Source organism: Lycorma delicatula, chromosome 7 (assembly GCF_047948215.1).
Source record: "Lycorma delicatula isolate Av1 chromosome 7, ASM4794821v1, whole genome shotgun sequence".
Taxonomy (NCBI): Eukaryota; Metazoa; Arthropoda; class Insecta; order Hemiptera; family Fulgoridae; genus Lycorma; species Lycorma delicatula.
The window spans coordinates 53,430,028-53,453,851 of NC_134461.1; the positions used below are offsets into that span (position 1 = coordinate 53,430,028).

The 23,824-nt window shown below is 29.7% G+C and overlaps 1 protein-coding gene across 1 annotated transcript in view; it reads right to left on the bottom strand.

Annotated features, from left to right (window-relative positions):
- The window catches only part of LOC142328086 (annexin B9-like), a 35,790-nt gene that overhangs the window by 2,849 nt on the left and 9,117 nt on the right, over positions 1-23,824 (bottom strand). Inside the window, exons 4-6 of the mRNA XM_075371574.1 lie at positions 13,752-13,831; positions 10,047-10,119; positions 6,481-6,657 (exon numbers count right to left, since the gene is read on the bottom strand). Of these exons, the coding sequence (XP_075227689.1) occupies positions 6,481-6,657; positions 10,047-10,119; positions 13,752-13,831 (330 nt within the window). The remainder of the gene's footprint in view (positions 1-6,480; positions 6,658-10,046; positions 10,120-13,751; positions 13,832-23,824) is intronic.

Consider the following 23,824-nt stretch of genomic DNA (forward strand, 5'->3'; position numbering starts at 1 on the left):
GAGTTTTAATTTATTTCAACAAAGTCTGAAGAGATTACAAACACTTTTACAAAAAATGCCTGTTTTTAAACTAGTGCGGTTTCAAAGCTTTCATAACTTTCATAAAGTGATTATATAAATATTAATATTTGTTGAAGAACAAAGTACTGTCTGTTACCCAGGTATTTTTAAACATTTTCTGATTGTTTTAATGTAATGTTTTCAACTGAGGTTTGTAATCCTGTGTTATACGCAGTTTTCTTTCTGAGCAAGGTGAGTACTTACAGTGAAAAACCTTTTTTCCATTAGATTTCCTGATACATTTGTTCTTAATCAACTTACCTAAGAAGCTAACCAAGAAATTGAGGGAGACTGGATCAGTAAAGGACTATAACTGAACTGGTAGACCATCGAGTCTATGAAGAAAACATGTCAGATGCTATGCAATGCAGTCACAAGTCCATGCGAAAGTTAGGCCTACAGAAAATTATAGGTGTTGTAACTATACACAAGGGGAGTTTATAAAAAGCTCAGTCTTATCCCATATAAAGTGACACTGGGTCAAAAGTTATTGGCCACAGACTGTGGAAAATGAATTCAATACTGTAAAGGGTTTCAACAGTTTCTAGCAGTCTATTCTGATGATATTTTGGACTATGTTCTCTATATTGATGGCGCATGGTTCCATTTATTTGTTATAGATTTCAGAGCATTTCCATTATTATGCGTATGTGCATGCACAGAACTCATGTTTTATAGTCAGCCACCAACCCATGTGCCATACATGAAATTCCTTTAGATGACCAGAAGATAGGGGAATGGATTGCAATATCCCAGAGAAGAATAGTTGACCCAATACTCTTTGCAGAAACAATAAAATTAGCTTGTTTTTTGTAAAATTGTTCAACAGTTCATGGGAGAGTTAATCGAGGCAAAATTAATATTGCTTGTATTCAACATGACTATGCGTACCGCCATATAGTTACTCAAGAAGTTTTCGGAGATTGAATCATTTTTAAGGACTTCTGGACTTAAGCTCTCTACTGTTATTTCTGGGATTACACAAAAAGTAACGTTTATTGAGGAAACCTACTCCACAGCCTCCAGGAACTATAATTCCTAAAAATATAATCGTGTTTACAGATGCATAGTTACTTTTCTCACAACTTACTTTTCTCATATCAGATCACAACTTTATACCTTGTGGCAGGTGTTTTGGTGTAATCAGAAAATCACTGAGAAAGACACAGAAGGTGTATCTATCAAATGAATATGAAAATCATATTAAAAATTCCTCTAAAAAATGTAATGTGCCAATGATGTAAGAAATGACTTGTAATTATATAACTTATTTCAAAGACTACAAGACATCTGTGTTATGAAGAAAAAAGAATTTGTTGTGTTGAAATATAAAATGCTTTATGATCAAACCTAAATCCTGAAAGCAAGTGTGTTCATAAACTTAATATTTAAATATTTATGGTAATACCAAACAAAGCTTGCAGTGAAAAACTAGTATTAACCAGGTATAACAAATTTAGCAAAAATAATGTGGTCCACAGAATGAACTGTAGTTATGACATTTTTTTAAAAGGGCCAGCTCTGATGCAGATGCAAGTTCTAACCAAGAAGACAATGATGTAATTGATGATGAATAGAATTATTTAATGAATAATAAATGACATATTTCTAATCAGTATATGTTAAGAATAAGTAACTACTAATGGTTACCTTAAAATGTTTGTAAAACAAATATGTAAAGTGTTGAAAGCAAATCATTAAAAGTAAATTTTCTTTAGAACTTTAGTTTTCTGGAAATTTATGAGATGAATACTTTATACTTCCAATTTGTATAATTGCTGTTCTTAAATACAGGGTGTCCAGGCTAGACGTATCCAAAAGTAACAGCTTATATTAAGAGAATCAGTTAAGTTCTATTTGTGTACCTTTTGTAGGTTTGCAGATGTCTAGATGATAATCCAACTCTTTCCTGGTGTTTGGGAGCATCTATGGCATTATTAGACCAACAGCTTCAACAATATTCTGTTTGAAATTGTCCAAATCTCAAACTTTTGTTTGGTATACACAACTTTTAATAAATTCCCAAACAAAAAAATCCAAATGAGTGGTATCTAGATATCTAGGTGGGCATGCAGTTGCACCTCCTCATCTGGGGAAAGTGTTGTTTAAGAACATGGTAACATCTTGATGAAAGTGTAATGACCACCAGCATAATGTGGTGGACAAGAAGGTCCACAATCTTGTTGGAAACCGAAGCCTGCAGGAATCTAAGGGATACCAAAGTTCTCAAGCATGTCAGGGTATGTGTGTCCTGTCACAGAGGGCTCCATGAAAAAATGACAAACCGACTGTCTTTTTTGTGCAGTCCTAACCAGACATTGACTTTCTATATGTCCCTTTCATTTTCAACTACTGTACGAGGGTTTTCAGTACCCCAAATTCAACAAAGATATTTGTTAACTTTCCCACATGCATAAAAGGTTGCCTTATTACTAAATAACAATATATCAAGATAATTACATTACTTTTATACAAAACTCCCAGTAAACTGTACATAAATTGAATGCTGATAATTTTAATTTAGCGCTAAAACTAGACTAGAAATGGCTAATTATTTAATATTACATATTATGTATTACTAGATATACCAAAGTAAAAAAAAAAATATATACCAAGTATTTCTGGGTTCACTATGTTTTCGACATGGTGAATTACATCTGCAGCAAATTCATATCAAAGGCGGTGATCTCATTTGGTTTAACGTGATGGAATTGCAACTTGTGTACTCCCAAGTATAGCTGCTTATGAACAATGTAGTGAAGAGTAGAATGAGGAATTTGTAGTTCATAACTAGTCCACCTAGACTTTCCAGGACTGGCAGTGAATGCATCATATATATGATCCACAGGCTCGTCATTAACTGAAATTTTTGGTTAATTTTCAGTTTGTGAAACCAAGCTTCCAGTCCCTATTAAAGTTGTATCTCACTGATGAATAAACTTGGATGTATCAATCAATATTCCAGTCAGTTTGTACACGCTGTTGAACATGTGTAACTGATTGAAACTTTGCTAACCAAAACATGTACTGAACCTTCTGTTGTGGGGCCCTCATCTCGACTGACTATAATTGTATTGTGAGTTGGCTTGCTTGCACATACACATTCTGCTGAGTTTGAGAGTATGCAGAACAAATCTGAGATATTTCCTGTGGATTGAGCCTATGTTTAAGAAATTACTACTGGTTTTCTAAATGTAGGCCATTACTTTTGGATACCTTTAGCCTAGACACCCTGTATTGTTCAGCATGGATTCAAATCTTCAAATAAAGGATCTTGAACTTGGATTAGGGGCTGAATGAGTGAAACATTAATATTATTGTTGTTTACGCCATTGCGTAAAGTTGCGTTATTTCCAATGAATTCAAAGTTAGGGTTGGGTCTTGCTGTTGCTACAGGCTTGGTAAATTTATTACTCTGTTTCGTATTGGGCTTGCCATATGTGTATCTGTTTGATTATCTTTGTTTGGTTTATCGTATCCGCTCTCAAGTCCTGGCGTCAGTCAGACGGGCGGTTCTGTCATTTTAATAATGATCACGTGTTCATTTCTCGCGTTATTTATTGCTGCCTTCGCGCACCCTTTTTGTTCCGTTCCTATACTAATACATGCACACATCTCTTGTTTTTTACACACACTCTCTCCTGTCCACTGCCTAGGTTTGCTTCCCCCTACTTCTCACCACGCCCCATTTTGGCATTCCAGTTCAGACTTTCACGTTGTGCGGATCCTCAAGGCTGATCCTCTAGCCTTGGAGGATCAGCTTGCAACTGTTTAAATATTTTCATCGCATTCATACTCTCATAAATGTTGTGGTATTTCTCTGTCTAAATATTCTCTAGTTCTATTCATCAGTGGTTCGTGATTTCACCGATCTCTATGTTTTGTTTTGCCTCGTTTCTTTGCTAAGTTAATCTTCAAATTCAGCATATTACGTCTCTGTTGATAGTGTGTCAATCACTACAAACTGCCAATTCTATCGACACTGAATCTTCTCCAGCTGCTGATTACATTTTTCATCGATGCAAATTCTCTCCAAACTCGTTGCTACATATCTGAGGTGCTACGTTTTATTCAACTTCTAATCACAAATTGTTACCTGTCATTTTTGATTCGCCATTGTAGACCACGCCAAGGATAAAACTGTATGTATATGTGCACTTTAATTTCACGAGTTCATTTTTTACCAATATTCATGTGTTATTAAGGGATGTTCAAATCCTTCATTATTTATTATAGTAAAGAGTTACGTTATTAGTAAAATTTGTGAAACATTCGGTTGTACATTATGCATTTCAATTACAAGTTTGGTTTAAAAAACCATTTATTAACTTAAGTGCAGTCACGAAAGGTGGCTTAGATAAGGTTATGTTATTATGTCATGTGCAACATATTTTATGTGCTTCCTTATTACAATTTGTTTTTATTGTAATTAACTCTATCATTTAATCTATAACTCCTTCATATTTTCAAGAATGTTTATTTACCAAAATGAACTCTATTTATATGTTTGCTTATTTCAATTTGCTCTTTTTTATACTGGAATATTATCGTGGCTTCTTTTCCTACAATAAACTAGAATTGCTAGTTTTAATTATTTAATGATAAGTTTGTTGTTCATAAATTAGGAAAGGCCAGTGCCAATAATAAGAATTGTTGTAATTTATTTTTCTAAGTTAAAGACATTGGTAAATTTTCATTATTACAGAATATGCCAGTAATGCAACAGCTTTCCAGTCACACTATTTTTATTATGTTATGTTTATAAGTATCTAATTGAAAATAAGGTGTTTTATGTTCTCCTGTTTCAGGCTTTGTTTAATTGCAGATTCTCAAAACTATTATTTGAAATATGTATTTTTATGTATTTGTCATGTATTATTATAACTGATATGCTGATTCAGCTGATTTTTCATTTTATAATTTCTGTATAGAATTAAGTTATATTTATTTCATAGTTTCATTTAATTTTTTAAGGTTGTAATTCAAGAAAAGGCTGAATTGCTTTTTCTCTAATTAAAGTCCAATTTCTTTTGGCAAATACGAGCTGTATGTTCTTTTATTTTTGTTAACTTTATCCAACAATTGTAAAAAAATTTGTAAATTTCATTCTTATTTTTAAATTAAAAAAAGGGAGAATTTCTGTTGGTTTAAATAGTCTATTAGACATAAATTTTGGTTTAATTTGTTTTATAACTACAAAATTTAATTAATAACGTTGATAAAACGAAAACTGATACTTGTGCTTAGGGATTTTTCATCATACTGTTTATTTATGAGTTACATAATATACTCTGACAAAGCATATCGATAACTTTTTTAGGCACAACAACTATAATACAGTTTTTTACTTTTCTTTGAATGCGAGTATTATAATGTGGAAAGTAACTATTATAAGCCAACTTTATGTGATTTTTTTTAATGTTGCAATAAAAGGTGAAATTCTATTGGTTTTTCTTCTACTCAATCTGCCGAAGTTCATGCTTCTGTACAAGTTATATAAAGTCTTGTTTTGCCTCAGTTTTTATTAATGCAAATTCTGACTTAAAAGTTTTAAACTTGAGTTGAGCTTTAGTCTATGTTCCAATATTGAATTCTTATTCAGCTTAATCTGACTGCTTGTTTTCAGTAAGTCTTCATTGTTTATTTGAAGTTGCATTGGCATGTAAAATTATAGTAAGATACATGATACAGAAAAAAAGGAATAGTATATAATAAAAGAAAGGGCCTAATTCAATTTACTAAATATTTACACTAAGTGGCTGCATTCACTTGGTACATTAACACTGTTCACAATGTGAACAGGTTTATAAATCACAATCTATTAAAGTTATGCTAATTTAAAATGGACTTCCTCTAAATAATTTATCAAGTTTTAACAGTGACCGTAATTAACTGGTAGATGTGGATGGCAAATTAACTTTCCATTATTATAAGGATAGTACTAGTGTGCTGAGTTGTACTCACTGTGCTGACTTGGTCAGTATAACAGTTCTTTGTAGGAAAAATTAAACCGACAGTCTAATTCAGACTGATTTTTGGCAATGGGTTACATAAAGGACCAACAACTGGGTAAAGCTGAAATGTCTAGTTCATAAAGCTGTCTACATATGATTTTTTTGTATCTTCATTTCTTGTATATCACTAATGTTGAATGTAATGAAAATTAATTTGTTTCCCCTTTTTTTAAGATTTATATACGGTTATGCACTAATTTAAAGGTTACAGGTTACTGATGACTACAATGACAAAAAAGACATAATGGAGCCTTATCATAAATTGGATTCATGTTAACTGATAAGATATTATTCCACTGTTTCAGCTTAATTTGAAATTTAGTGCATAAAACAATCGCTATAAGTCTATACAATTTTTTGTTTTACAATTTGTAGAATTATAAAAATATGCACAAATAATATTTACCAATAGCAAGAAGACCTTTCTGGATACTACCAGAAAATTCTGATTTAATAGAATCTTCAATATCCTTTCCTGAAAACTTTTCATATTCAATAAACAGCTGTCTCAAATGTTGATAACTCCTTGTAATAAGAATTGAATGGAACACAGACTCATCAGTACCCCATTTCTTTTCTTCCCCTATAAAAATTTGACAAATTATAACATAATAAAACAATAAAAAAAAATTAAAAAACCACAATTAATAAAAATTTATATACTGTACGTTTAAAAATGCATGTAAAAAATGTTATACTTACCTGATTTTGCATCAACGCAATTACAGCAGTGTTTTATTTAATCTGCAGTTATGTGACATACTATTTAACCCAACATTGTGGAAGTGACTTTTACTCTCTATTAAAATAAGCCAAAAAGCTGACAGAATGCCGACTTTGTGAATCCATTTGTTATTAATTTTAAATTTTAATGTCAAATAATGATAGCAACTGACACTGTAGAGAATAGATTAACATACCGTTAATGTTATACAATTTCAACACAATAACAGCAGTAAATTAAGATGCAATGAACCCTCTCACTATAAGTCATTTATATACAACCTCTCAGTGACCGCTTGCAACGAGTTGCTAGATCTGGTTCTGTGCATATGAACTCCATACTACTATCGAAGTATAAAATAAATATATTCATTTTGTTCAGAAAACTAAATCATTTTGCATGAGCAGATTGAACCTTTGTAGATATGATTTTTGTATTAAAAGTTCATGTCAAATTCTATCACAATATTTGTTATGTAAACAAATATTGTTTAAGAACTTTTAACAATAAAATTTCTTGTTTTAGACAAGCAAACCAAATTAATTTTATCCTGAGTTAGCATTTCTCACTAGTGAATTAATAATTAAAAATTTTTTTTTTACAGTAAATGTAAAATTAAATTAACAGTAGTTTTTTATTTTTAATCTTCTGTTGAAATTTTAATGAACAAAAAGAAGAATTTACTGATATAACAAAGGATTGTTTTTTTTAGAGTAGTACAATCATACTTTTTCTTATAATTAAAAATATTTTTATAACTGACAAAAATTATATACAAGGGTTATTTTTTTCAAGGTCTGATCGGTCGCAAAATAAAAACCCGCGCAAAAATCGGATGAACCTTTGCGCATATGTGTTGTGCAGTATCTCTAGTATGGCCTACAATCACGCCATGTCACTTCATTTAGTTCTGAACATGCAGCTAGCACGTAAACATGTCTACAACAACAGCATCGCATATGTGTTGTGCAGTATCTCTAGTATGGCCTACAATCACGCCATGTCACTTCATTTAGTTCTGAACATGCAGCTAGCACGTAAACATGTCTACAACAACAGCATCTCTTGCCAAGTGTGAAGTGTGTGTGGTAATTCAATTTCTTCAGGCTGAGGGGTGTAATGCAGCTGAAATTCATCGACGAATAAGTAATGTGTACAGTGAAACTTCAATGAGTGACAGCAAATTGTGACAATGGTGCAGGAACTTTAAAGCAGGACATGCAGATGTTCATGATACAGGCGGTCAGGGAAGGAAGCGAGTGTCAATGGATGAGCGAGTGGATGAGGCAATTCGAGAAAATTGTTGGTTCACAATTTCTGCCTTAAGTGATTCATTTCCTGAAATTTCAAGGCCAGCTCTCTGCACCATTGTGAGTGAGAGACTTCAGTACCGCAAACTGTGTGCGAGATGGGTTCCCAAGATGCTGTCCGACCACCACGAAACAATGAGAATGGACGCCTCCCTAACGTTTCTCCAGCGCTACCAAAATGAAGAAGATTTTTTGAACAAAATTGTCACAGGGGACGAGACGTGGGTCCATTTCGAAACTGCAGATACAAAAGAACAATCCAAACAGTGGATGCATTCTCATTCTCCCAGTAAACAAAAGTAGTTCAAGTGAACCTTCTCCAACAGAAAGTGTATGGCTACTGTGTTCTGGGACCGGAATGGGATTCTCTTGGTGGAATTCATGGAACATGGCATGACCATCACTGCAGCCTCATACTGCAGGACTCTTCAACGTCTACGAAAAGCAATTCAGAATAAGCGGAGAGGAATGTTGTCATCAGGCATTGTCTTTCTCTATGACACTGCTCGGCCGCACACTGCAGCTGTAACAAAGAAGCTCTTGCAGCATTTTTGTTGGGAAGTATTTGATCACCCACCATACAGCCCAGACTTGGCTCCATCTGATTTTCACCTATTTGCTCACATGAAACGCTGGCCAGGAGGGCAACATTTTGGCACAGACATCGAGCTGCAGACCAGCATAGAAACATGGCTGAAAACACAGGCGGCTCCGTTCTATGACGAGGGTATTGGAAAGTCGGTACCACGCTACGACAAAAGTCTAAATCAGAGTGACAACTATGTAGAGAAATAGCGTAACTATCTAAGTACTCGTTACAAATAAAAATTTTTTTATTTTCACTGTGGTTTTAATTTTGTGACCGATCAGACCTTGAAAAAAAATAACCCTCGTAAAATTATTCATATATCTATTTTAAAACTATTTCTACACTAGTGATAGATTAAAAATAACTGTGAATACTCTAATAATAAAAATAGTTTGTGATCTTGAATATAAAATTGCAATAAATAGCTGAAATACTGTACTATTTGTATAAAGCTTTTCATTACAATAAAAATTACATCTGACAGAGAAGCATTGCCATACAAAACTGTATGTATGTTTTTATAACTATGAGTGGCACAAAACAGGGCTGTGATTCCTGTCCATCCAGATTCCAGTCACAAAAGTTCTATAACTTAATAACTAACTTTGAAAAGTATATCTATAAGAAAAGTTACTTTAAATGTGAAAAATGCATAAAAAACTATTATTATATCTATATTCTATACATTTTACTACAGTCAATCATAACTGATGGTTTCTTCTATATTTTTGTATGTTATCAATGTATTTTTAAAGTAATATATTTTAAAACATGTTGGTTTGTAAGAACTACACGACTAGACCCAGTTAGAACTGTTCTACAGATTTACATTTTATGATGACTAATAAGTTTATGATGCCTTCCTTTTTAAAATTTATTCACATTGAAAAGGTAAAAATTCTTGAAATAAGAATGAGCTTATTATTTCAGCATTACCCAAAATTATCTTACAGATTTATATTAAAGATTACCTATTACTATCTCCACCATTAACAACCTCTTCTATAGGCACGTACTTTTCACTGCTGTATGTCCATAAATTTCATATGATTCATAGTAAAAATTTCACCAGCAATTAAAATATTTTCTATTAAGTAAAAACTGAACTTTCCAACTGACAGATGGTATTGTTTGTAGTTTTAGTTATCATAACTAATCTTCATTGGAAAACGAATAACACTGCTGAAAAAATTGCCAATGGCTATCTAATGAATAAAGGTATTATGCACATGTTTAATCTCGCTTACTATTGTAGATTACTTTTTTGTCAAGTATTTCTTCTACATAGGTAAATTTCTTAGGTTTAAGTCAATGTTATAAGAAAACTGAAAAATGATTAAATTAAATACCTGCTTTATACAGAGCCTCTGCATCTGCTTTAGCTTGTTCAATATTCACATTTGCATTCTCATCTCTATTTCCCTAAAAAATACAAAAAATAAAATTATAATTTAAAAATGTATTTAGCTTAAAAAACTAATATTAAAAAAGAAGTGTTTCAGGAAGATTAGTTAAATATTTCACTTGACATAAAAGTAATACATTTCCAGAAAACATTTATACCAGTCATCCTACAAGTTAATAAGTAAGTTAACATTAAAAAGATTTTAATCAATCTGTTAAGGCCTTAGGCAGAGAGTGCTGCCCTTCAATCTATTATGTTTTTTAAATCAGAAATTTATTTTAGGATGAGTAATACTCACCCTTTAATATTAATACATTTATTTTATCTTAACTGTTTGAGAGAAGGTTTGTACAACCTTTAGACATAGCTATGTATAGCTCTAATTGGGGGACTACACATAATTAATTTCAGGTAGGTAAATGGTCAACCTGAGACTGTACAAGACTACATTTCATTTACGTTTATATATATATATATATATCATCCTCATTCATCCTTGGAACGATGGTTCTGGAGGCAAAACAAAGAAAAAGGTAAGTAAATGTGCCTATTTATTCCCCTTAATCCTCTTCTATTTCTCTTACTAAAATTATTAATAAATTTTTTTTAATGTATACATAAAAATTCTTCAAGTATGTAAAATGCAAAGTAACAAAATAAAAAATTCAAGTAAAATATTCATCTGCAGTATATTTAGAATATTATAAGTCAGACATGCTTTGCAATCTAAAAACCTTGTTTATTTTTTTTTTAAATATGCATCAGTCAAAAGAATTTTTTTTTTTGAAGTGCTAACTGCAAGGTAGTAATTTAGTAAATTACTAAGTGTAACAAAACTAACCTAAACAAATGTTTTACTCATTCGATATGGAATTGTACAATGCTGACAAACTTCTCTGCTTTCTCACAGTAATTTGTTGTGATTTATTTATAAAAAACAAAAAAAAAACTTTATCATTTATAATAATAATAATGTAATCTTTGTAAAATTTCAACTAACAACATTAATACTGATTTAAGGGTGATTTATTCAAGATATGTGTAATATATACAATGATGGGACTGACAGATTTCACTACTATAACAGGGATTACAGAGTTGCTAGAAAAAAGACAGGCCTACAGTCCACCGCGTCATGAAAATGTTCAGCTGTTTGAGTTGTGATTTGTTTTCCTTTTTTTATCCTAACCCTTTATCCTTTTAGCCCTAACCCCAATGTTTTCCTTTTTTTATCCCCAAAACACAAATAAAATTTAGATGAATTGTTCACATCAAGAAGTATAAATCGTTCAAACACTCTGCACCAATAGCAGTTAGAATAAAAATGTGAGCACATACAACAAATGAACCCGTGCACTATCTTTTTTTATGGGAAAGATTAAATACAAGCCACAAAAAAATCTATGCATTTCGATTTACTTTGTTGATACTAATACAATGTTTTGTAATTTTGTAACTGGAATAAAAAAATAATTATGCAAATAAAAACTTAAGAGAACAGAAATATTTACTTATTCAGAGAGAAATGAAAATGCCAACTTCTGAAACTTTAATGTAGTTTTAAGCAAAATATTTTGGTATTCATGTAATACACTGCATTAAACAAAAAGATTTTGAAAATAGATAATTTTTTCAAAATTTTGAAAAAAAATAAATATATATATATTTACACAATATACACATATATTATCTGTCTCGAATGTTTCAGAAAAACTTGATGGTCAATAAAATAATCAGTAATTTTTAACTGCTTGGATTTTGATTTGTGGAACACATCTTAAATTTTACTTTCAATAGATTTAATTCATTTTCAATATTTTTGATTTGTCATTTTAAGTGTTGTTTAGATCATGGTATCGAAAATACATAAAGATTAAAAGCAGCCTAAAGCATAGGGATAAAAATTAATTTTTATCCAGTTTTTCAAATTTTCTTGAATTTTTGTGTAATTTTTTACACAGACATTATGCTACAATAATTCAATATTAAGCAATATACATGTCAAAATAATGAAAAATTTGTTAATGAATTTTTTGTTTGAAAAATGTTCCACAAAATATTATACAGAAAAAAACTTGTGGGATCATCATCAGAAATTCTTTATAAAATAACTGAATATGTATGTATATAAACTTAAATATGCCAAAACGTTACATTCATTTTTACTGATATCAGTTCACTAAATCAAAGAAATTTTTAAATTATTTATTTGTTCATTTAATATTACATTAGTATGAAACATACATATTTTATTTTGTAAAGTTTTTACAAAAAAAACTTGTTATATTTTCCTCATTATACATATCTTCACTGGTTACTTACTTACATAGCATCTTCACTGCTTACTTATTATTACATAGTGAAAAAAATGTATATTTTTTAATTTTTACTGGCCCCCCCCCCCACTCACAAATACTGCTCCCAAAGTACGTTTTTGGACCACTTGCACTATTACTACATTTAGGAAGGCATTAAAAAAAATTTGGTTAAAAAATTGCAATAAATAAGATAGTTTTTTTTGATTTTTGAGGAAGGGAGAAATTGGAGACAACATTGTTTTTTAAATGCTAAGATAAGCATGCTATGATAAGTATGTGCTGAGCTTAATATAAAAGTGGGGTTATGTTTCAAAATTTTGAGAAAATTGACCCCAAAGAAATTATTTACCCCACTCCCTGAATGAAATGCCCCCAGTCTCTGTACAAATTCTCATCACAATCGGTTTATCCAGTCAAACATTAAACTTGAAACACGGCAAGACACATACATGCCCCATGGACATTACCCCACTTTTTTTTGGGTCCCTTGAGTCTTGAAACATTAAGAAATGCAAAAAAATCCCATACCCCATTTTTTGATTGATTATCATACTTTCCTTCTTGCAACATAATTCTAGAGCTATTGGGCCAGTAAAGTAAATGAATTAAATTTTTTAACTATTTTTTTTTCTCTTAATTTCAATTAAACTGTTTAAATCCCAAATACTACCAACATAATACTAAATATAATTGTTACAAGAATTAAATAAATAATTTCTCAATATTAAAACACTATTTTTTAACTTTACATGTAGACTGAACTGATTTACATCATGAATTGCTGAGCATTAGAAACAAATGTTACTGAAAGTTAATTAACAGGAATTTTCAAAATTATAACAGCACTTCTATAAGCTATTTTTAAATGTTTCAAGCATTCAATATTATTATACTAATTCATTACTGAAAATAGTTAAAATTATACAAAAAGCTACCTGCATGAAAATTAGAGTAGATTCTATTTTACATAATTATCTAAAAAAATTTTACACATGAGTAATCATAACTTTTACACAGGAAGAAAAATAAAATAAAGATTACAAGGATAAAAAAAAAGATCTACTTAAGCTTTAATTTACAGCTATAATAAAAAAAAGAAATATTTTATGAAAGGAGAGCAGGATAGACTATACAATTTGAAGTTTCTATAATTTATAATAAATTAATAGAAGCAGTGAAATATAATACATCAAATACAGCATAGGTGGTATATGTGATTTTTTTCTTAAACAATATTAGTTTAACCCTTAAAACTGAACAGAACAGGAAGTCAGTGGTAATTAAATTTTTTCACGTGTATTAGAAATAATATGCATTATAAAAGTTTTTACCAAGCACAAAGAAACACACAACCGCTTAAAATGTCCAGATGTATCTCCCTCAATGTCACTTTCAAGTGTTTTACCATACTCTGAAAGAAAAGAAGAAAAATTATATAAGAAATTACACCAGAAAAGTGTTACTTTAAATTCAGGTTCAAAATGAAAGAACCAAATGCATCACATACAGTTGTGCTGCTATCCAGCATGATCATATCTTATGACACTTGTAAAAATATTTCCTGAAAAATATTTGTTACGGGAGAATTTTGTAAACTTCTTTTCTTAATTTCAATTAAATTGTTTAAATTCCAAAAAAAACTATAAATATATTACTTAATATAATTTGTTATAAGAATTAAATAAATAATTTATCAATAGTAACATACAATTTGCATCATACAATTTACATTTACATCATACAATGATTGAGAAAGATTACTTTTCTTAAAATACATGGTTTAGAATTTATGATGAATCAGGCAAGAAATTTAATGATAAATTCAGCCTGTGAAAACTGAACAAATGTCTTCTGATTGCAATAACTGTATAATCATTCTAATCTCACAGAAGCAAGAGCGAATAAGTTAATAATGACTACAACAACATCAGTTTAACATCTCAAATATATAAAATACTGAAATAGAATAATTTATAGGTATATTATGTGAAGACAAATCTGATTAGCGCGGTATAAAGATGATTAGTCTTGAAAAAAGGCATTTAATAATAATGATGAAATTAACAGTTTGAGAATTTATTAAGGTATACGGGATTAAAATGCAGTTATTTATATTATCTGTACAGGAATCGTATAGCTGTAATTGAAATAAAATAAAAGTTAGCTCCAGTTCAAAAACTTATAAAAACACGGATCTATTCTTGATACTTTTCAACTTGTAACAAAGAATAAATTAAAGCTTTGAATCATGTTGATAGTAAACAATCCAAAGATAAACATTTTAAGATGCATGATGATATATTACTATTTTAGTTGAAATTAAAAAGTTAGAAGGAATAATGCTTGAGATTGAACAAAAGTAAAGACTTGAAAAAAAATCACAAGTTAATAGATTAAGAGATAAAGAATGATAATGTAGCATTAAACATTTAGAAATGTGAACATCACAAACCAAAAGACAAACAACTTTGTTATTTACCCAATAAAATCACTTAGGATGGTATAAGAAAGACTAGAAGTTAGCAATAGTCGTCACAAAGAAAAGAAATTTACGAATATCAAATACATTTTTAGGAATTAGAAAGAAATTATACAAAAAAATATATTTGTAAAGAGTGTAGTGCTTTATAGTAGCAAAAATTGTTTACAGCAATCAAATTAAGAATTGAAAATTTCATAATATGAAGTTATAAAAGATTATATTGGTTAAAAGGTTTTAGGTTTAATTGGAAAAAATAAATCTATGGAGAATTCAAGAATTAGGTCTGTATTAATTTTGTACTAAGGCAACAACAGTCAGCCAATTTTAATAGAAGGGAGTAGGTAGTAAAAACAGAAGTTAGAATATATAAACAAATGCAATATTATAGATGTAAAATACAACAAATTTATTGACATTAATAAAAGATTAACACACAATACAAAGTAATGGGGAAAGAAAAACATAGTACAGTGATTGATAAAAGAAGTGAAACTAAAGATTTGTTTGAAAATGGCAAATGTGTGCCAAATAAAAAATCTTACATACTGGACATACTACAAATCATGCATTTGTATTTTGCATTTCTCAGGTTACTTAAGTCAAATAAACCAAAAAGTAAAAAATTGTACTTCCTTTTTTCTCTCCACTGTTAGTCCTAAAATTTTTTTTCTACTACTAGTTGCCAATAGTAATTTCTGATCTGACAAACAGGAAATGTTTTGAAAAGAACTTCTAAACAGGTGGTAATGACGCGATAAAACTAGTCATCAGGTTGATATTTTTTAAGATGATCGACATAAACTGCTTAGACCATTTTGCCCTATGAGAATAGAAATTTGTAGCACATGAAAAATGCCATGTCTGATTGGGATTCAAATCCAGGACCTCCAGATTAAAGGCTGATATGCTACCACTGCCACGGAGAACGACACAAGCATAAGACATGTATTAATCAACCACAATATCTTATCTGCTGCTATGATGGGAGTAAAATCACTGCTTTTACAATCTTATTAAATAAAACTGCCATTATTTCTCAATTGAGAAAATATTTCAGCTACTATTTTGTTATACTATAGTTTGGTTGTTAATGAATGAAACTGAACTAAATGTTTTCAGAATATTATGTGAAAAAGTGCATTGCTGCTATCTTTACTGTTTTATTAAAGATTGGTTGACATTTTTATATTTCCACAAATAGATAATATACATATGTAAATAATCTAATATTTATAAGATATAAAAAAGTCATTATTCAGGCCAATGAAATGTTAACCTACATAGATAAGGCAAATGAAATTGTAAACAATTTTACACTGAACATTATCTAACACTATAATAAGGGTAATTAAAATTCACTAAATATTTGTAATTACAGTTAACTACAAGGAGATAAAAATAGAAAAATAATATTATTAAAGAGTATACGTACAAAATTTGCATATAGAAAACTAAAATAATTCATCTTTCCTTTCACTAACTTCATAAAGTGGCATAGATAATTACTGGTAAGATTTAAAATATAATTAATGACATTTTCCAATAAAACTTTCAGTTGTGTTTAGAAATAAAGTCAACCTTATTATATCATTATTAATAATTAAATTAATATATGACCTAATATATAAACAAATCAAAAAATATATTATTCTTTTAAGCGAATCTTTTGAGTAAATACAAAAATGCTCCTTATTATGGAATTAGCAGACTGATACAGAGTAGTTAATCTTACAGCTCATTTATCCCATGAAATTTATCTGGCTTCCTTCTTCAAAGGAACAGAGGTAGACAAAATTTTCCCTTCATGTAATGGCAGTCAAAAGAATAAAAATGTAGAGGGGATTACTCTTTTTTCCTTAATATATGATAAATTAATTTTCTGAAAATAAAATATAATCTTTCACTAAACAATTTTAAAATTTATGCCAGACTTTGAAATAAATGTATAAACAATTTGACAGTTATTTCAGAACTGCTCTCAAAGTGGAAGGGACATTGGTAAAATTGTATATAACAGGAAGGAGAGTATTTTGATAGAGATTAATTGTACAATATTGTAAATATTCAATAGCACATTTTTTTTGCAGAAGTTTGGTTATTTTTTGAACAGACTTATATTACAATACTTAAACTAAAAACAATGAACTGATTTTTATGAATAACACAACATACTGTTATCTCAATCCTGCAATGATAATTAATATTAATAATAATCCTGCATAATGACTTGAAAAACATTCGAGAGAAAATATTATTTACTATTTCTTAAGCCCTCATGGTAATTTTTGGTCTACATACCAGAAGATTATATTACAATACGAGGTCTGTTCAGAAAACAACTGAATATTTTTAATTATGTGCCAACAGAGACATTTGATGATGTGTGGCTGGCAGCATTGTGTTCCGCATAACCTTCTCTGTAACATGTTCTTGGACTGTTGATATCTCATTTAGTTTTCGTTTATTGTTATATGTGTGTAATGAGTTTAAGTGTTAGCAGTGATTTTTGTAATGTTATTTTCAGGAGCAATGATACAGTGTAAAATTTTGCGTGAAACTGGGGAAAACTTTACAGAAAGCATTTCTCAAGCAACTCTTGAAACAAGCTTATGGAGATGATGTACTGAGTCATATACAATGTTACGAATGGTTTTCACAACTTAAAAGTGGTCCTCAGTCGATTGAAGATGACCCTTGACCAGGAAGGCCTTTGACTTCAACTGATGACATCTACATACAGAAAATGAATGATCTGGTGTATGCAAATCGCTGATTAATTATCAGAGAACTTGCAGAGGAGGTTAGCATCTTGACTGGATCATGCCGTAACAATTTGTTTGAAAAATTGAACACGCATCGAGTTGCAGCAAAGTTTGTTCTTTGTTTGATAACTGAACAGCAGAAAGAAATGCATCAAATGGACATTTGTCGGCAACTTCTTGAACAAGTCAATGATGATGGAACATTCATGCAAAGAATAACAACAGGAAATGAAAGCTGGTTTACAGCTACGGCATCGAGACAAAAGTTCAATCATCACAAGAATTGGCATAGGATCTCCACGCCCCAAGAAAGCATATCAGTCTCGATCCAATATCAAAGAGATGCTCTCTGTTTTTCAAATTTAATGGAATCGTGCATTTTTAATTCTTGCCTCAAGGTGAAAGAGTGACCATGCATACTATGAAGGCATTTTACAGTAATGGTTATATGAAAAAATCTGCAAAGAGACTGGAGGTGTTACAAAAAACCTTGTAGTTCCTTCACCATCACAATGCACTTGAATACTCAGCTTTGTCAATTTGTGCCAAAAAGCAGATGACTGTCCTCCCTCAGTCTCCCTACTTACCAGACCTGGCTCCTACTGATTTTTTTTAAAATTAAAATTAGTGGTGAAAGGATGCAGTTTTGAGACTATTGATGACATTAAAGCAAATTCATCATGGATGTTTAAGGCCATTTCAAATGAAGCTATACAGGACTGCTTCCCGGGAAGGGAACAAGGACCAATAAACTATAAAATTAATAATAAAGATTAAAAAAAATAGTTCAGTTATTTTCTGAACAGGCTTTGTAAAAAGATGTACAGTTTGATGTTTTTTAAAGGTTAAATTTATTTTAACATCGCAATTGTTACAAAAGGAAAACACTTTTATATTTATTTAAATTGTATTTTACAAAGTAATAAAAATTAATTCTGTTATTAAAAATTAGTGAAAAAATAAATTTGTCAGAAACAATTATAACTCACTTTTATTAAGACAGTATTTTGTATTTTAAATTAAAATTATCATTTTTTAGATTGTTACTCACATTATATTTGATAAATAAAAGTAATCTTTAAATATTTTATAGTAAGTAAAATGTTTTTTATGAAAGAAGAAAAGGAAGGTGATATATTTGAAAACACCATAAATATTTATAAACAAAAAAAGAGGCGACACCTATATTTTAAAAAAAAGACTTAATTTTTGTGCAATAATTTAAACTATTAAAACTTATTCAATAGCCTCTTTCTCAATATTTAACTGTTACCATGTTGCAATTTCCCCCCCTCAAACAAGAATTTATATACAACATAATTAATAACATTATAATTATTACTATAAAGAGTTAACAACATTAATGATTACCTAACTTCTTTTTTTTAAATAATTAAACAGTTTTGTTTCTACACATGATTCATTTTATAAACAACCACTTTAAAAAAAACAAACAGAAAATTAAAAAAATTCGTTAGTGTAGAAAATGTCGGGGAAAAAACATTGTAAAACACTGAGCCTGATAATAAAATACTAGCATGTAATAAGACTAGCAATTATGAACATAGTAGACAACTTATTGTTACTTTGACAGCCTTAATTTTTGTATAAATAATTTCTAATGAAAAATTATATAATAAAATAAATAAATTTGATTTCAAATCAGAATTAAGAAAATTTTTACAAAATTAAAGATTTTTATTGTTTATCTTTTTAGATAAGAAATTCGAACATATTAATACTTACAGGAAGAGGAATAGCAAATATTATTTTAAAATTTTTAAGGTTGATTATAAAGAAAAAAGAGAGCATCTCAGTAACACACAAATATCTCAGAGTAAGTTTCAGTGAAAACCTAAAAACTGTCATTCCCATCTACTATTTAGATTTTATCTATTCTTACCACTGAATGTGAAACTACTTACTCAAATGAGTAAACTAACCATTAATGTTCAAGATTGGCATTAAGGTTAAAATAAACTTTTATACTAGTTGTCTCTGTTTCAGATTTCTCATTCAACTAGTCTTATCCACTGGTGGATTAATTTCATCAAATATATATATATCCTTTTTTTAAAAATGAAATTAATCTTTTTAAAATTCATATTATTCCTCTGTATTGTTTAATTATGTTTAAATTCTATTAAATAAACCACCTATGAGACAAGACATATCTTACCTTAATTTTTCATTATAGTACTTTTGCTGATCCCAGATCCTCAGTCATGACTGTAATAATTATTTCAGTGTAGGGTAGTTCTTTTATAAACAGTAAAAGTAATAATACTTATAAAAATAGAATTTTATAAACTTTACTTTTCTAGTGTTATCTTGTTAATGAAATATTAGGTTCTTGGAGACATTATAATGTTATTAGTAAATTGGAGTATATTATTCTTTTTTTATAATTTAACTGTCATTAAACAGATCTTGTGTCCTGTTTATTTGAATATCTATTTTGTATGTTATAGGTACGCATTTTATATATTTACTGAAATAATTATTTCAATCATGACTGAGAATGCAGAATCCCATGAAAAATTAAGGTAAGATATGTCTTATCTCAACATTCTGTACTAGGTAGTTTATTTAATAGAATTTAAATGTATAACGGTTAAATCCATTTTAGTTAGTAAATAAAATTTAAATGTGCATGAAAACCTGAGTTTTTACATAAAGTTTTGCGCTATGAACATGCACATGCAAACAACACATAAAATGTTCATTTATGCACTAAAACACCTATTCATAGTTATATCAAATAATCAACATTTATCAGCATCTTTTAAAATATAACTATTGAACAAATAGAAAATGTAGAAGAAGAATGGGAGAATGTTAAAAAGGAAATTTTTAAATCAGCAGAAGCAAACTTAGGCGGAATAAAGAGAACTGGTAGAAAACCTTGGGTTTCAGACGATATATTGCAGCTGATGGATGAACGTAGAAAATATAAGAATGATAGTGATAAAGAAAGTAAAAGGAACTATCGGCAATTAAGAAATGCTATAAACAGGAAGTGCAAACTGGCGAAAGAAGAGTAGATTAAAGAAAAGTGTTCAGAAGTGGAAAGAGAAATGAACATTGGTAAAATAGACGGAGCACACAGGAAAGTTAAGGAAAATTCTGGGGTACATAAATTAAAATCTAATGTGTTAAACAAAGATGGTACACCAATATATAATACGAAAGGTAAAGTCGATAGATGGGTGGAATATATTGAAGAGTTATACGGAGCAAATGAATTAGAAAATGGTGTTATAGAGGAAGAAGAGGAAGTTGAGGAGGATGAAATGGGAGAAACAATACTGAGATCTGAATTTAAGAGAGCATTAAAAGATTTAAATGGCAGAAAGGCTCCTGGAATAGACGGAATACCTGTAGAATTACTGCGCAGTGCAGGTGAGGAAGCGATTGATAGATTATACAACCTGGTGTGTAATATTTATGAAAAAGGGGAATTTCCGTCAGACTTCAAAAAAAGTGTTATAGTAATGATACCAAAGAAAGCAGGGGCAGATAAATGTGAAGAATACAGAATAATTAGTTTAACTAGTCATGCATCAAAAATCTTAACTAGAATTCTATACAGAAGAATTGAGAGGAGAGTGGAGGAAGTGTTAGGAGAAGACCAATTTGGTTTCAGGAAAAGTATAGGGACAAGAGAAGCAATTTTAGGCCTCAGATTAATAGTAGAAGGAAGATTAAAGAAAAACAAACCAACATACTTGGCGTTTATAGACCTAGAAAAGGCATTCGATAACGTAGACTGGAATAAAATGTTCAGCATTTTAAAAAAATTAGGGTTCAAATACAGAGATAGAAGAACAATTGCTAACATGTACAGGAACCAAACAGCAACAGTAACAATTGAAGAACATAAGAAAGAAGCCGTAATAAGAAAGGGAGTCTGACAAGGATGTTCCCTATCTCCGTTACTTTTTAATCTTTACATGGAACTAGCAGTTAATGATGTTAAAGAACAATTTAGATTCGGAGTAACAGTACAAGGTGAAAAGATAAAGATGTTACGATTTGCTGATGATATAGTAATTCTAGCCGAGAGAAGAAACAATGAATGGCATAGATGAAGTCCTACGCAAGAACTATCGCATGAAAATAAACAAGAACAAAACAAAAGTAATGAAATATAGTAGAAATAACAAAGATGGATCACTGAATGTGAAAATAGGAGAAAAGATTATGGCGGTAGAAGAATTTTGTTATTTGGGAAGTAGAATTACTAAAGATGGACGAAGCAGGAGCGATATAAAATGCCAAATAGCACAAGCTAAACGAGCCTTCAGTAAGAAATATAATTTGTTTACATCAAAAATTAATTTAAATGTCAGGAAAAGATTTTTGAAAGTATATGTTTGGAGTGTCGCTTTATATGGAAGTGAAACTTGGACAATCGGAGTATCTGAGAAGAAAAGATTAGAAGCTTTTGAAATGTGGTGCTATAGGAGAATGTTAAAAATCAGATGGGTGGATAAAGTGACAAATGAAGAGGTATTGTGGCAAATTGATGAAGAAAGAAGCATTTGGAAAAATATAGTTAAAAGAAGAGACAGACTTATAGGCCACATACTACGGCATCCTGGAATAGTCGCTTTAATATTGGAAGGACAGGTAGAAGGGAAAAATTGTGTAGGCAGGCCACGTTTGGAATATGTAAAACAAATTGTTAGGGATGTAGGATGTAGAGGGTATACTGAAATGAAAGGACTAGCACTAGATAGGGAATCTTGGAGAGCTGCATCAAACCAGTCAAATGACTGAAAACAAAAAAAAAATTGAACAAATTATTTTACGTAATTAAATTATCAATTATTTTACATAAACAAGTTGATTTTAAGTTTCTATGTTGAGTACTTTACTCAAAAAAAAATCACACAATAAAGGGGTTTGATTCATAAATTTTATTAATTTTCATGATTGTTAGATTTGATAATGAATGAATTCTTCAGAAAAATATTACTTTGGATGACTACATTTTTTTATTTAAAACCAGATCAATATCTAAATAAGCTATAAGTTTTAAATAATGACCCTTTTACTTTCTTTTAACATTTTCTTATTTTTATGGGTTAACAACCATGGATGCTATATCATCCCAAAACACTTTTCTAAACAACAAAAATTACTGCAACGTCTTTATTCATCAATTATGTGTTCATAATTGGGCAAACCATTTGATAAACTGAAAGCTGTCAGGTACAGGGTCAGGATCACACAATGGTGGGATAATGTTTGAGATTAGAACTGCTCAGATGGAAAGGGGATAGCTAATCAGATTTAATTCCAATAATATATAATATGATTTGTCACATATCATATGATACATGTAGAAAAAGGCTGGTAAGTTCTGGATTCAGCCGAACAATATTAGTTAAAATAGTTGAATTTTATATTGTTACATTTCCTTATATATTTTATACTAAATATATACAAAAACCACATTTTATAAGAAATTGGCGTGAAGGTTCACAAACCACTTGTCAAGCTTTGGCATTTATAAATTAAAATAAAATGTAAGGGGATGTCAGAGACCCCTATTCATGCATCAAACTTAATTTGGTACAGATTCCATCACTGAACAAAATAACAGAAGTAAAAATAAAAACAAACAAGTAATTTGCTGTGATAAAAAAAACTTTCCTTAATGGGAAAAATGTATTTCTAAAGCAGGAAACTATGTAGAAAAATAAATTATATTTGTCTTTTTTTTTTTTTTCAGTAGATAAGGTTTTTTAAAAAGTAAAATCCATTTATATTTTATTTACCCTTGTATTTTGGATTTTTAACTGCATTTTATAAATTTTTTTCTATAATTTCATCATCAAAACCGTTCATTATTGCTATTTGTTTTTTCAATATTTCTTTTTTTGAATTATTGTTTTTTGTATAATGAATAGCTAGCCCTAAATATCATGTTTTTGTATGTATTAATTTTTTGTGGCAATGGATGGTTATTATTTAAATGTATTGTATTATTATTTGTTGTGGGTTTTCTACAAAAACTGATGATTCTATTTCATTGTTTATGTTTATTTAAATTTCAATAACTAAAAAATATTTTTTTCTCTTATTTTGTATTTCATATGTAAATTTTAAATTCTTATTGTAACTAAGTTTTAAATAAAATTATCTAATGCTC